This window comes from Monodon monoceros, unplaced genomic scaffold, assembly GCF_005190385.1.
Source record: "Monodon monoceros isolate NGI ecotype Baffin Bay Population unplaced genomic scaffold, NGI_Narwhal_1 Super_Scaffold_2, whole genome shotgun sequence".
Classification (NCBI taxonomy): Eukaryota; Metazoa; Chordata; class Mammalia; order Artiodactyla; family Monodontidae; genus Monodon; species Monodon monoceros.
This window is the reverse complement of record NW_021703776.1, coordinates 2043566-2058847: the sequence shown is the minus strand read 5'-3', so window position 1 is coordinate 2058847 and position 15282 is coordinate 2043566. Positions and strand designations below refer to the sequence as shown.

Here is a 15282-nt window from a genome sequence, read left to right as displayed (position 1 = left end):
CCTAGAGAACGCAGCATGCTGGACCGTGCCCGAGGCCCTTCCAACCGCCCCCTTCCGGCCCGCCTGGAACAGCCTCGCGAGAGCCTGGATCCCCGTGCCGCCCACGTGCGGCCCGGTGAGCCGCAAAGGGCTGGGGTCGGTTGGAAGGGCCTCGGGCACGGTCCAGCATGCTGCGTTCTCTAGGCGGCAGGACCAGAGTTCACGCACCTGGGCTCACCTTGTGGTCTGCTCCTGCCTGCGTGTCCCTGGACCAACCCCCGACCCCGCCACAGGAGACTCACTTAAACCAACTGTAAAGTAGGGGTCCCTGAAGGCATCCAGCTCAGGAGGGTCGTGATGACTGGATATAATCTCTGCAAAGCTCCCAGGCCTGGCTGAGACGTGTTCTCTCCTGAGGCCACTCCTAGGACTGGGCATTTTCTTGTTGTTTTTACAGAATGCTCCATGCTCAGAACAAAAACATCAATAACTACATAAAAAGCTAAGAATAGACGGTTTATATTAGCCAAATCTCATCGTAAGAGACAAGCAGTACTAATATTTGGTGGAATCGTTCTAGACACACTCCTGTGTACACATTAATGGAAAATAATTTTAACAACAATTTAATAATTTTTAATGTTTAGTGTAATTTTAAAAACAGAAGCTATGGCATTTATTTCCATTAGAATTTAGCTGAGGAAAATGAGATGAAACTGAAGGAAGTGCTGAACTACAGAAGCGTCATTCCTAAGAGACTCTTAAAATTGAGAAAATAAATGACAAGTGATATTAAGAAGGTTTAATCATCCTTTGGTTTTTTGAAGCTACATGGTTTATGACATAGACAAAGCATTTTAAGAGTTCCGTGCTCTACCTACCAAACTAGGTCCCTTAGACAAAGCATTTTAGTATTCAGTTATATATTGCAAACACAAGAGAAAAATCGCTCACTGACTTGGATTCCCACTAAGTCATTTATCTTGTCAAGATGAAGCAGACGTGGAGAATGCTTGGCACTTGGACCAGGGAGGGGATGGGCACAGAGACGGGGAGGAAAGGGGCTGAGAAGCCACGGGAAACGTTGAGGCTGGAAGGTCTACACCCGCAGACCTTAGGGTCTGGGCAGGTCCTGGTCTAGTGCGTTTGTGTTGTAAGTGAGAAAACAAAACCCCAGCAGGTGCCAATGTGATGCAGAACTGGGCCTCCAGTCCCGGCCTTTTTGCCCCAAATGCTGAGCTTCAATGTCTGTGTATTCATCTTGCCTTTTTATTTTCTGTGTTGCTGATGCCTGGATGTCTTAAGGACCTTGCTGACCCTGGAGGTCTAGCCAGTTCCTGGAGAGCTGAAAGGCAAGTGAGCCTTTCCTAAGCAAACCAGCCACCCGGAGCCCACAAGCCCTGCCCACCTCCGCTTTACGAGTCTCTCACACTCCAGGCCACACTTCTCCTTCCCCGATCCCCCCAGAGCCAAGGACCAGACAACCAGGGCAGTCCCTGTGCCTCACAGCCTGCTGAAATCACCTGAAAGAGTTCACACTTGTCAATCCTAAGCCTGCCTGCTCTGGCCTCACCTGTTCCTTTCTGCAGGGAACCCATAGTTCCCGCCCACCTTTTCCCTTCCCTCTGCCTCCTGAGTGACCCTGACGCTTCCCTGTGTGGCTCTGCATGGCATGGCATCCCCTCTCCCCATGGGTATAACGAGCTATCTTTTTAGTGGCAATGTCCTCCCAACCTGTTGGCCTCACCACACCTGAATAGCAAAGCAACACTCTCTCCGGCCCAGGTGACTGTGTCAGCTGAGCCATCACAGAGCGGAACCCATGCCCCCCCTGGCCAGAGCACTTTGACTCTCTTTGAAAGACACATTTGGTTTTCAGGTCAAACGCAGGTGGTTGCAGGCGAAATGCACCAGAGAGGCCTCCAACTGGGTTCTCAGGTTTCCTAGCTTGCGTGTTTCCGACCCCTGTGTCTCTCTTCTCAGGGCACAGAGCATTGCTGGGGGCTCCATAAAGGCCACACAGATTGAATGAAATTTCACAGCCTTATCACATCGAAAGAGAAATTTCATTATCCAGACTGTGCCCGCCATTGTAAATCAATTAGGCTCTTTGGTTTGGAAACATAAGATGCTTTTTGATCATTTGGAGAGCGTTTGCATGCAGCAAATGTTTCAGCACCTATTCTGTGCCAGCAAAGTGTGAGTTCCTAGCAACACAAAGAAATAAGACGTAGACCCTGGTTTCAAGAGTTTCATGGGTCAGGAGGGAGAGACAGCCTCGTGAGTGGGAATTTACAAGTCAGGCGCGCAGGTGTGATCACAGAGCTGCAGGGCGCTCAGGGAGCAGAAGTGAGACGGCAGAGAATTCCCAGCCACGTCTCCCAGCTGGGTGACCAACCGTTCTCAAAGCTTTCTCGGGACACCCTTTAAGAAATATTTTCAGGGTCGGGAGGGCTTTCTCGTGAATTTCCTTAGGAGAGCAAAGCTTCTTCTTTTGAGGGTTGAAGTTAATCTTTGGGAACAGTTTCATTCAGAGAGAAGGGCAGCAGGTGAACACCAGTGAGTGATGCCGTTGGTCCATCTCTGAGCTGACCCGGAGGCTGATCCAGAAGAAGCATCGCACGAGGTCTGGAGCAGCCCCAGCCAGGCCGATGACGTGCGCATCATTCTGTGTGCTTGCTCTGCGCGCGCGCACACACACACACACACACACACACACACACTCAGCTAAGAAAATCCAGACTCCCTACTTCATGGAAGGAATGATATCCCTATAGTCAATATACACACTTGTATCAATAAAGCGGAACACAGGGAACGCTGTTCACACGGTCCGGGCCTTCCTTCCCGTCCCTCGGCATCCTGGGAAATCTGTGCCAGTGCCCTTTGTAATCTCACAGTCTAGTTTTCTGTTACCAGCTCTGTTTCTCTCAACCCGTTATGATGCTTCCATGCAAATATTAAATACGTATCCACAGACTCACCTCTCCATCCAGCACACGTTCAGCCAGCATGTGTATTCAGGCTGTGGGCCCCATCTGGGTAGGGGTGGTAGCTGTGTGTGTGTGTAGGGTACGACAGTGACTACGATGCAGGGCTGAAGGGACCTCTGCTTCCTGCTCTCCAGGTGGTGGCCACGCTGGGGACCACGTCCTGCTGCTCTTTTGACAACCTCTTAGAAGTGGGTCCCATCTGTAAGTATCTGATTAAAATTTTCTTTTGGAAAATGGTCTCAGTATCCGGGGACTTCAGTAGACTGCCTCTTTGGTCTCTCCTTCATAATATTAACTTCATATCATAATGTAGTATATAAAAGGTAATATAATTATATAGTAATAAAATATATTCATATAATATTAACATCGTTAAACTTATTGCAGGATAGTTTGCCAAACTCTTCTCGTGTTTACAGTGACAAAAACCTCCTTAGCTTGAACCCCATAAACTCAGAATTCAGGCTAATTGGACAAAAGCTAAGCTTAGCTGTACCAACACGCTATTGGGAAGAAAACTATAACAGTGATGACAGATTACAAAGGCTGTGTTGCCCCCGGTTGAGGGGAATCAGCTCTTCACACTCTCAGAGGGTCGTGTGTGTGATGGCAGGAGAATTTTCTGTCCTTGGAGTAGGTCTTCCAGCATCTTTTTTTGCCTTTTTGGAATTCCTGAATATAATTGAGCAAATTAAAGTGATTAAGCAAGTCAATATCAAAAAACTGGATTTCTCCCAAGAAGAGTGTGTGCTTCGTGTGTTTGCCGGGCCCCCTCACCTCCCCCTCACTGGAGCACTGAGGTTTTCTCCAAGAGGCAAGAATTCAGAGAATTCAAAGGTGAGCCCTGAATAAGCGGCTTCTTTAAGCTGAGGCCCTGGGAACTCAGCAGGCCCAGGAGGTTTTCTGTGGCCAGAAAGCCTTTCCTCAGGCAGGGGTCCTGGCTTGTGACCCACCCCTCCTCTGTCCTCGGGGCAGGAGGGCCTGTCCCACCGCTGCAGGCGGAGCTGCTGCCCCGGGAAGGGGAGGGCCGGGTGGCAGGAGTCATCGGAAGGGTCTGGGTGTTTCATGGCCGAGCTGCGGCTTGTGCCCCTGGGACCTGGCTCACTGCCCGTCTGTGGAACCCCAGCGGTCTCTCGCCTCTCCTCACCTGGGTCTGCCTGTGGACCACACTCAGGGGGTGCGGGAGTGGACCCTCTCTCCCCCGGTGTGACGGAAGTCTGATGGAGTGCGCTGGGCAGGGCTCCGTCACAGGCAGCCGTGGTGCAGCCCAGGCCACCCTTGACGCCGTGTGCCTCAATTCTGAGCTGCGCCCCCATCTGCGAAGTAGAGATGGAAACATTTATTGTAAAGCAATGGGATTGTGAGTGGACGAGTTAATGCACGGAGAGGGCGCGAGACAAGAGCGAGAGAGGAGGGCTTCTCTGGTGGCGCAGTGGTTGAGAGTCCGCCTGCCGATGCAGGGGACACGGGTTCGTGCCCCGGTCCGGGAAGATCCCACATGCCGCGGAGCGGCTGGGCCCGTGAGCCACGGCCGCTGAGCCTGCGCATCCGGAGCCAGTGCTCCGCAACAGGAGAGGCCACAACAGTGAGAGGCCTGTGTACCGCAAAAAAAAAAAAAAAAAAAAAAAGAGCGAGAGAGGAGCCTTCGTGCTTTGAGGGACGTGGAGCCGGTGGCTGGTTGGTCAAGTGGCCGCTGGTGTGGCCTGGCCCGTTCCCATGGGCTCCGCCACTGTGACCGTGGCAGATGTCTGTCCGAGCAGCTGGCCGGAGGCAGGGCTGCAGGGCCGGGGGCTGGGAGCCGGGAGGAGGGACAAGCCAGTCGTGGCTGCAGCGGTGGCCTCATGAGCTGCAAACCCTGGACCCAGGCCAAGGCGCTGAGCCCCTGGACTCAGATGTCAGGCCGGGAGCTGGACGTCCTGGCCCGCGGCCGGCTGATGTCACTCCGGGGCCATGGGATTAGAGGGCCAGGTCACCTGCCGGGCACAGCCCACAGGGTCCTGCCGCCCCAGCGCCGGCTGTCGTGATGTCCTGGGGCTCCCCCTGCGCTCGGGCCTGGGGGCCATGGGAAGACCTGGATCGGTGATGCGTACGGTGCCAGATGCCGAGGCTGTTCTGGGCAGGCGTGGCGAGTGCCACAACGCTCCACTCGCTGCCGAGGCTTATCCACGAAGCCGATTTGGGCAATTCTGTTCATTACCAGCCATGCTCTTGCTAATCATTGGTGGTGACTTGACGGTGAATGAGTGCCTTTCACCTGCTTCCCCTCCTCTGACGTCATTTACTTGAGTCGCCAAATATTTAGCATCCTTTAACTTCAGACAGGACCAGGCCCACCTTGTTCTCCCGTGCGGTTGGAATACACCATTAAAATAATTCAGATTATTTATCTGCACACCACCGCGTGACCAAGAGAGCACGTCAAAACTCGGTTTTCTCCCAACTGCTGCTTTAGGAGACACTTTCTGTTTAGCTCCTTTCCAAACAATTTGCCGGAGAGACTGTTTCAGTTGGTCCTCCTGGACCGGTCAGTGGAATTTCCTGGCAGATTTTATTGAGAACAGGATGAGAAACAGAAAGCAGAGAGTTGCAGGGCTTCCCTGGTGGCGCAGTGGTTGAGAGTCTGCCTGCCGATGCAGGGGACACGGGTTCGTGCCCCGGTCCGGGAAGATCCCCCATGCCGCGGAGCGGCTGGGCCCGTGAGCCATGGCCGCTGAGCCTGCGCGTCCGGAGCCTGCGCTCCGCAACGGGAGAGGCCACAACAGTGAGAGGCCCACGTACCGCAAAAGAAAAAAAAGAAGGCAGAGAGTTGCAGGTAGACAGGCAGGCAGTGTGAAAGTGGGAAGCTGGGGTCCCAGGGGTGTGGCAGGGGGCGGGGTGCCTGGCGGGTCTGTAGCTGATGGTGCCGGAGGCCTGTCTGCTCCTGTCCACGGGGGCCTCGAAAGGAAACAGGCAAGGCAGTGGGGGCCCGACAGGCACAGGGGCTGCCCCTTCCCTCTTGGACGCATCAGAAACCTCCCCGTCGAGGCGGCCTTGCCTGCGTGCTGGGTGGGCCTCGTCCTGGGGCATGCGACTCCTGTGCTCTGGCCTTGGGGCCTCAGTGACCCCTGACCCCTACAGAAACCCACCGTATTCGGTGGGCACGGAAGGCAGGTTGTGCTGCCAGCCGATCACGCGTAAGACTTGGGATGCAGAGATGGTGCTCGAGGCTGTTCCCCTCCCCGTGGAGAGAAGAGAAGCCCATTGGGAATCCACTCCCCACGGGTGTCTGGAAGTTCCTCCTGCAGGGGTTTTAGGCCAACTACACGGTTAGAGGGAATCCAGTCCCTCAAAGGCTGTCCCTGGTCCTGACACCAGCTCCAAGGTCAGGGCTTCCAAAGCTTCCCTCAGGTTTGATGCTCCACACCTGAGAGCATACTTGTGGTTACGGTTTATGGCAGGAGGAGGTGCCTGGGGTAGAGTGGGGAAGGGTCCAAACTTGGGGCTTCGGGTCGTCCTCTCCTGTGAAGTCACCCTGGGTCCCCCCAACCAGCCCTGATGCATGACAGTAGGCCCAGAGAGCGGGCCCTCCCTGCCAGGGAAGCTTGCCGAGCCTTCGGTGTCAGGGTTTGTACTGGGCTGTGTCACACACTGGCCGGGAGGCTGCCCTCCTTCCCCAGCCCCTCCCGGACATCCAGCTCATACCTTTCGTTCCCAGTCCTTCAGGACTCAGGGCTGACATGGAATGGCCGTCTGGGGGCCACAACTTCTCTCAGGCCAGGCCTTCCAGGGGCTAGAGGTCCCCTCCCTGGAGCCGAGGGCAAAGGCCAGAGCTCTTCTGGGGTAAGGCTAGTTCTCTCTGGCACCTTCTTTCTGGTGCCCCGCTTTCGAAACCCTGAGCGGCCCCCCATCATTCCCCACACACTGCCCCTCTTGGATCTCCCGTATCCTCTGGAGTGACAGAGACTTGGGGGCTGGCATCGTTACAGCCCTGTCCTGGGGGTTCAGGGTCAGATCTCCTCTCCTCCATCTGTCCCGGGGTAGGCCTGGCTAAAGTAAGGGGGTGTGGGCTTTACTGTGTTAAAGCATCCCTCTCTCAGGGTGAGGGCCGAGGGGGAAGGAGAGCCCGTCTGCAGCTCCCAGACTCCGTCCCCTCCTCCAGCCCTCACGGCTGTGTCCCTCCTGCCTTGTCTGCCTGACCCTTCGCTGCTCAGTCCTGAGCCGGACGCAGTCAAACTCCACCCAAGCGCCTCCATCAGAAAATGCAGCTTCCCTTAGCAGCTCCCACGGCCCCAAGGAGAGCACAGACCTGCCTTGAGATTTTGTGTCTATCCTGCACGTGCGTCTGAAGCGTCTCCCTCCCCTCAGCGGGTCTGAGCTGTAGCAGCAACAGGTGACAGCACTGCTGCAGCGGTGGCGGCCGTCCTGTCCTTTCCTGATCCCCTTTCTCCCTTCCTGGCTCACGGCCACATCCATGGGGGGCTCCACGGGCACCTGGGGAGGCTGGTCTGAGTGCAGCGATGAACCCGTAAGACGTGCTTTAGGCTCACTCAGCGTGATCCTCTGTGGCGATATCACCACCCCCCCCGGACACATTTGATCCTGATGCAACCAAAGGCTTCATCCCTTCCATCCTGAAGATCAAACTGAATCGAGGCTTTGAATTGCCTCTTCTGTCTTTTATCAGCAGAGCTCAGAACCACTCCTCACACCTCATAGCGTCGTGTGTGATGAATCGGCCTCACGCGCGCAAAAGTGAACCGTGAATCCATCCACCAGCACAAATGCAGGTGTCAACGGACCCCTGCCAGGGTGCCCTGATCTGGTGCTCCTGGTGCAGCTCCGCCCCTGGAAGGGAAGGACGCCCACCCCTTGCTGCAGACCCACAACCTCTCCTGATTGCGTATTTCACGGCCGTGGGCAGTCTACAGCACGGAGGCAGGAAATAATCACGGGGATCCCGTTGCTCTAGGAGCGAGTCTGTCCTAGTGTCGTGACGGGCACATACGAGTGTTACCTAGTTTTTCCCTCAAGGTCTGGGTGCTGTTTCATCTCCATTTGCTGAGAGGGGAACGAGCTTGCAGGAGGGCAATAAGACCACATGGTGGCTGGGTGGCTGGAGATGGGAGTTGAGCCCAGATACGCTTGAATTGAGGGAGCACATTTATTTTTTATTTTACTTTTTTTTTGGCCGCACCATGTAGCATGTGGGATCTTAGATCCCCGACCAGGGATCGAACCCGTGTCCCCTGCAGTGGATGCTCGGAGTCCTAACCACTGGACCGCCAGGGAAGTCCCGAGGGACCACATTTAGACAGGACTCTATCCCAGCTCAAAGTCAGGCAGGTGCCCTTCCCGCGAGACTTTTCCAGTACGGCTGGAACACAAAAATCTCATTTATGAAGGGAGCTGAGAATGATCTCAGGAAGCGTAAAGCAGGTGACTGAACTTCCTGGAGAGACCAGTGTGGGCTGCGTGGTCCCAGCCTTAAGAGATGCTTGTGGGAAGGATTTCAGACCCAAGAGAATCGAGGAGAAAGTTCCCCGAGGGTGGGGTGGGGAGGGCAGAGCATGGCACCTGCCTGGAGTAGATGTGGGTGGACGGGCTGCTGGTGTGGGGTAGGCTGGTTCCTTGGGGCTCTGCTGGGCGTGAGGGTCAACACCGAGGGTCAGGGATTCCCCTCACCTCCACGCGTCCTCTGAGCTCTGGTCCCCGTGCCAGGCACCGTCGGGGCCAGTAGCACACGGCCTCTGCCTCAGCATCGCTGCTTGTCAGGGATGCAGACATCAGGCCAACAAACGCTCTTGACAGACTGTATTTGAGAAGATGCTGGGCTGGGACAGGTGCTCTGACCCCGGGATGAGGGCGGCCCTCCGAGTGCTCACAGGTTGCTTCTGGGCTTCAGGTCGCGAGGAGGACGTGTGGCTGCATGTGGACGCTGCTTACGCGGGCAGCGCCTTCATCTGCCCCGAGTTCCGGCATCTTCTGAATGGAGTGGAGGTGAGTATGCTCTTCCACAAGAGCGTTTTTAAAAGGTATCCTGTGACCAGTGACTTCTCCTTACAAGGATGTGACATTTATAATTTTTACTACTGTGGTTCGTTTCAGCAAATGACTTCCAAACCAGTTTCTGTGATGAGTGGAGGTTACACTTCCCTGTGACAAGGGGTGAGAACCTTCCCGATCATACAGCCTTGTCTTCTCAAAATACACCTGACGTTTACACTATTTCTCCGTCTGCAAATCCTGGGCAGAGCTATCATGATAGGATAGAGTTGAGCTTACAAACGGTGGGAAACTGTTTAGGAAGAAAATAAAATCTGAATGAGTTTCAGATCAAGGGATATTTTTTTAAAAAACAACCTGCAATTCCATGTGACCTGGATCAATAGTCATGTTCTGATCACGCAACTGAGTATGATGTTCACTTTCACTGAGATGGAAAAAACAGCCACCAGTGCGTTGAAATGTCCTGAGCACTTTCAGAATTTGGAAAACATGGCCTGTAACGCCAGCTAAAGTATCTGCTGCTTTAGAGAAGCAGCCACCAAAACGCTTGACAGATGCTCTGCTTCTCCAGGGTGCAGAGTTAACACTAAGTGATGAGTTGTTTCAGGCTGGAGCCGGGTTTCACTGTCGGCAGCTTGCGGGGCAGGAAGTTCCTCCTTGCCAGGGACTCAGATGTACATGCCATGAAGGGTCCAGGGTGGCAGACTTTGTCAGTGAGCGGGGGAAGAGGATAGTAAATCAAAGGAGGCCAGTAATGGCTTCGTGCTCAGAGGCAGGGTTTTCTTGAGACCTTGACCTCACGAGGTGCGTGGTCTTGGGCCTTGGACAGCCTGTTTGCATCCTGGCTTTGCCCTAGGACCAGCCATGTCCCCTCGGGCAGGCTGGTATCCTCTCCCCACCTCACAAGATGGATTTCGTAATCATGCCTCATTTGAGGGGTTGTTTTAAGCATCAGAGAAGTTAACCATATTTCAAGGGCTGAGAAGCAGCGTCTACATACAGCAAGCTATGCACGCATTCCACACCACTGTCATTTTTCACCACGACCTGGAGAGACCATCCCTCCAAACCTCCCTCTGCTCTCTTGCCTGCCGCCGATCAATTTTCTAGTGACTAATTTGGATTCTCATAACACCATAATACCAGCAAAGTGGGTGTCAGAGGCATAGAATACAAAATTCCCCTCTTTGGGATGAATAATGCCTTTATCACTAATGAATGAAGGCGCATTCTGGTTTATAGCTCCCTCACATCCATCCATTTATTCACTCGTTCATTCAATAATTACTTATTGATCACTGAATGTGTGCGAGGGCTTAGATCAATCCTCGGTGGGTAAATAGAGCTTCCAGAGACCTCTGGAAATATTGGGAAGGGGTGTAGTACATGAGAACTTCTGGTAACGGGAAGCTCACACTGGCCTCTATAGTTCATGGCTGGTAGCTAGTTAGGTGGGTGTTTGGTGCTAGGAAGTGAAGAATAAACCTCTGTACCATGTAAATACCTTTTGTTGTGGTCCTGTGGTCTTGTGTGTGACGATGCACATCACTGGGAATGTCTGTCCCTATGGTCTCCAGGGACCAAGGGCAAAGTATTCATCTGGGAGGTATGTGCTCCTCCCAAGGCCTGGTCTTTTCTAACTCTGAGTATCAGGTGTAGAATCTCACGATCTGTCCCCCTTACACTCCTCTCTTGCCCATGAACCCACAGCTCGAGGTTTCACTTTCATGGGGGTGTCCAATTGTCAGACCACCCCCGTGGTGGGGCTGCAGTGAGATCCTATCAGCAGCAGACAGGATTTCATACCCAACAATGAGTCATTGCCATCTGTCCTCCTGTGGCCACTGGTCCCTGGGCTGGGAGGGCCTGCTGGTCAGCTCGCAGATAAGGGGTGCAATATCCTGTCTGGCCCAGCCCTTCCCTGCAGATAAGAACCTTCCTCTCCATCAGCCGGAAGAAAACGTCGCAGTGGGTAATGAAAGACGTTTCCACAGATCAGCCCCCAGGAGGGAACTAATAAAATGCCAAGCAAACAAAGCCCCTTCTTTCACCTTCTGTTTCCCGTTATCAACAAATGAAACTTGTCATTTCCTGTCTCTTTCTCAATATTGCTTTTATTGGAACCTCGAGGGAAATGAATCTGCTCCCCCAGAGTGGGCAGACCGGTGAGGTTGCCATTGGTGACCACGCATCTCCCTGTCGGCCCCTCCTGGCTACCCCCTCTCCCTTCCCTCGTTGGGATGGAGAAGAGGTGTCCCACGGCCTTGGGGAGACTTCGAAGCTTCCCCACCCCCTACGAGGTTCCTCCCAGCTGGGGCCTTGCCATGGCCGCTGCCATCATTCTGCTTCAATTATAGATGCAGCCATGTGGCCTCCAGGTGGACCCAGGTCCTGTCCCTCAGCCAGAGGATATGCCAAGAGCCGGCGCTCTGATAATCGTAAGGGCTCGCCGCTTGTGATGGCTCAGTGAAAACGCAGACTGCCCTCCTTGGCCAGTCTCGGTGGTTGAAATCTCTCATTTTTCTACTTGAAAATGGGATGACACTTGAACTTGAACCTAGAGCCAGCTGTTGGCAGTTGTTACCACTGGCATCCAGGAAGGGACCCTGTTACTGTTATGAGCACGATGAATGTGGAGGGTGTCTTTAGAAATAAAGGAGAAAACATTTAGATAAACGGGAACCGTTGTTGATCTATTACATCAATGTGGGCAAAAGAACCAAACCCACTAAATGAAAAAAATGGGCTGAGCCTGATTACTGTAGATGAGCTACGAAATTTTCACTTTCCCATTGCTGATCATGATACATACATTCTGAGAACTTTGCCAGTTCATAAAGTTGAGGAAACGTATGCATAAAGTATTTCCCAGGCCAGATCGGTCCAGTTGTCTGACAGAGCACCTGTGAATTAAAATTTTGATTATTCCGAATTGGCTAGTAGTTTGAAATGTGGATAAATTTTATGTGACTTCAGACTGCAAATTTGAAAGCATGCAACATAAGCCATGAATTACATCTCATTTTATGTGGGAAAGTAGAACTGTGAATCTCTCCAATTAAAAATGAATTGGGACTCACAGTTTCAAAGCAGGCAAGCCCCCCCAAATATGAACTGTGTCTGTGTTGCTGCCAGGGTGGGTCTCCTCACGATGACAGAAACTTCCCATGACCTTTGGCAGGGTCGGGCTCCGATTATGCTTTGAAATTCTGCATATTTGCAATTATCCGGGGTCCTCGAAATGCATCCCTTGATCCAAGTGTGATAGCCCTACACCAAATTAGGTTTAACACATACATAATAGGAAGGCTCTAGATACTATCTCATTCCAATCCCTCACTTATAAATTCCTGTAGGAAAATGTTGCTGCCATATCAGTAGACAAAGGATGTTGTAGCCGTCAAGCCATCACATTACAGCCGCCCTGAAGGTGAGCCCTGAGGGAACTCAGGGTGGGAAAGCACACGACACTGGCCCCAGGTAGCTGAGGTGCCCATCAAAGGGGTGATTTCAGTGAGCCCAGACTCTTGCATCTTCCCATAGATGCATAGAAAAGAGCTAAATTCCTTAACTTGAGATGTCTGGTTTTCTTTTATTAACAGTAATCTTTTGATGTTCCCACTACCTGGTCTTTGTTGCAAAAACCCCTCTAGATCCTGGCTCCCCCCTTGCCTCTTCAGAGCAGCCCCTCAGAGCTACCTGAGATGCTGTCTTCTGGGCTTGAAGTTCTCGGAAAGTCCGCCAAAAAAAACATAACTCAACTTTTAGGTTGTGCATTTTTTTCAGTCGGCAACCTGGTACCCTTCACGTCCAGCGGACCTCAGCGTCGCTCTGGTTCTGTGGGTGTCTCTCTGCAGGGCACACCCTCCCCTGAGGCACATCCCAGCCCGGCTCAGCCAGTCCCTTCCCTCCGCCTCTGAGCGGGGAGCCAGCTTGAGGGCTACCTGGCGGTCGTTTTCATATGGCCCAGGGACTTTTCTCTTGCCAGGTCTCCCCGCTTAACCAGAGCTGCAGGAGGTCAGTAGCCATTTTCTCATCACGTGGTTCCCTGGGCCACCGAGCTGGCTGGCTTTATAGCCACGGAGCAGCGACAGTCTCAGTGTTTGCACTGGACGGTTTCTGCGTCACCCTCGGGAGCTGCACTGAAGAGTTTGTGGCTGTGATTGCACGCCTTCCCCACGAAGCAGAACTCCCATCCAGGCCACACGGACAGGCGGTTGTGCCCGGAAGCCAACCCCGATTCTCTGGCTCCAAAGCTCTCTTCCTCCCCTTGCGCTTCAGCCCAGAATCAGATCTACATTAGCTTCATGTTTCATGAGACAGGATTTGAAAATGAAAGAAAAGAGGCTCAGGTAGGAGCGGTGGCTGCCCAGAACTTCCCAAGTGCCCTCGAGCCCCAAACCCCACGGTTCAGCTGCTTCCCTTCTCCTCTGTCTGGTCATGTTGGTTTTCATTTGAGACTGCAAACTGTTAATTACTATGTACGAGGTCTTGTTTTATAGCTAAACATTAACAACTGTTTTCTTTTTGTTGTTATTATTCCTTGGCAGTATGCAGATTCATTTAACTTTAATCCCCACAAATGGCTTTTGGTGAATTTTGACTGCTCTGCCATGTGGTAAGTTGCCCTGTTCATTAGATGTCAGTTACCCTGCTCCTTAGAATAGTTTATACGAAAGAAACCTGGCAGGTGAGGTGCCATTGCTGGCGAAGCACATACATCACTTGCTGCTTGCCTGCGTTTCTGAGCCATGGGTGGAATGCTTGCTAAATCTGACCCTGCTGTATGCTGTTATCTAGAACATATTGGCACAAGAAAAGAGGATAACAGAGAAAATCTCTGGTCTAATCTATCTAGTATTAATAAAAACAGTGCTTAGTAACCTTAGCACGTATTTCTAAATCATTTGCTTCTATGTTTTTATTCGTAAATGTTTAATAAATCTAAGTCTATATGCCTAAAAGCATTTGCTAAGGAAAAATAAAAGCAATTCTGTTTTCTAAGCAGTTTCCTGAAAATTCTTACCAGCAGTACCAGCATCACATTGGTTATCTCTAGAGCAAGAAAAAAGAATTGCAAACTTCCAAAATGAAAGTGGCTGGTATTTCACTACATTGATAATATTTAAAGAAATCATGATGACTGGGAGTGGAAAGGGATTTTACTAGAAACTAGTTCTTCTGAGTTTTTTAGAGTAAGAAGGTGGTTAATGAATCTTGAGATCAGGAGGCTTTGCATGAATTTTGTGCAAAATTGTTCACTGTGTAATTAAGTGAATGGTTTTCCACCTTAGAAAGGTGAGGAAACCAGCTCTCACGTAATCCGGCTAGAGTCAGTTCACCAAGTAATCAGTTCCCCTTGAACTCTGTCTGAAGATAAACTACATGTTCAGTGCTTCACTTCTGTTTAAATCAATTTCTCTTTTTTGTCAGTCTTTGACCCAAACTCTGATACATGATTTTAAAACCCATTCATATTTGGGCTACAGTTTTTCTGCAATGTTAATAAGAACCGATAAAAGATACAGCTTTTATGAATGTTAGTATTCTTGTGGTTGTGTTTGTCTATTTTACCTGGATCGGAACACTTTAAGGCTAGTTTTTGCAGCGTGTCAAAACTCCCTTTTTTCAAACTTTAATTTGGGTTGAGATGTAATTCTGTTTTGCTGGGGTGTTGGGTCGGGTGCAAACACTGTCCGAGGGAGCTGACGGGTGGATTGTGGGTCCAGAGCACCCAGCTGGCATGGGGCCGGCAGGGGTCCCCGAGGCCTCTGTTCTGTGAGGGGGGGTGCTGGCCTCAGAGCAAGTTAACTGGCAGCTAAGGGATCCTTAGCTAAGGCATTTGGCAGAGAAAAGCCACAGAGCCAGCCTGGACAGACCAGCTGACGGCTGATGGGGGATGGAGCGAGGTGACCCCAGAGGGGCCTGTGGTAAGCCGTGATGTTCCATTCATTTCCTGGGTAAAGTAATAGCAAAAATGGATGTGCAAGGAGCCCCCGTCCGTGCAGGCTGCCGCCATCACACGCGATTTAACCGAAGTCACTGCCCCCCCAGGCAGCCTTGCAAAGAGGCTGCCCCCTCTTCCAGACGGGGAGACTGCAGCTGTCAGGGCCCACTGATGTATGAGCCAAAAGCTGAGATGTGATAAGGATGGATACAATAAATGTAGCATCTGCCTTTGCATCCAGAAAGCCAGGGAGCAAGTTAAGGATGAGAGAAAACGTGCTTTATCCGTGGCCTTTCCCAGAGCCTGGTGTGACGGCCGAGGCTGCTGGAAGATGCGGCCAGAGCTGGGGGCTGTGTGTTAATCTGTCTCAGACGGGTC

The 15282-nt window shown here is 52.1% G+C and overlaps 1 protein-coding gene across 1 annotated transcript in view; it reads left to right on the top strand.

The window, feature by feature from the left end:
- The window catches only part of DDC (dopa decarboxylase), a 55881-nt gene extending 42302 nt beyond the window's left edge, over window positions 1-13579 (top strand). The window contains exons 7-9 of the mRNA XM_029233560.1: window positions 3107-3173; window positions 8854-8948; window positions 13508-13579. Coding sequence (XP_029089393.1) covers window positions 3107-3173; window positions 8854-8948; window positions 13508-13579 — 234 coding nt within the window. The remainder of the gene's footprint in view (window positions 1-3106; window positions 3174-8853; window positions 8949-13507) is intronic.
- Window positions 13580-15282: the final 1703 nt, after the last annotated feature.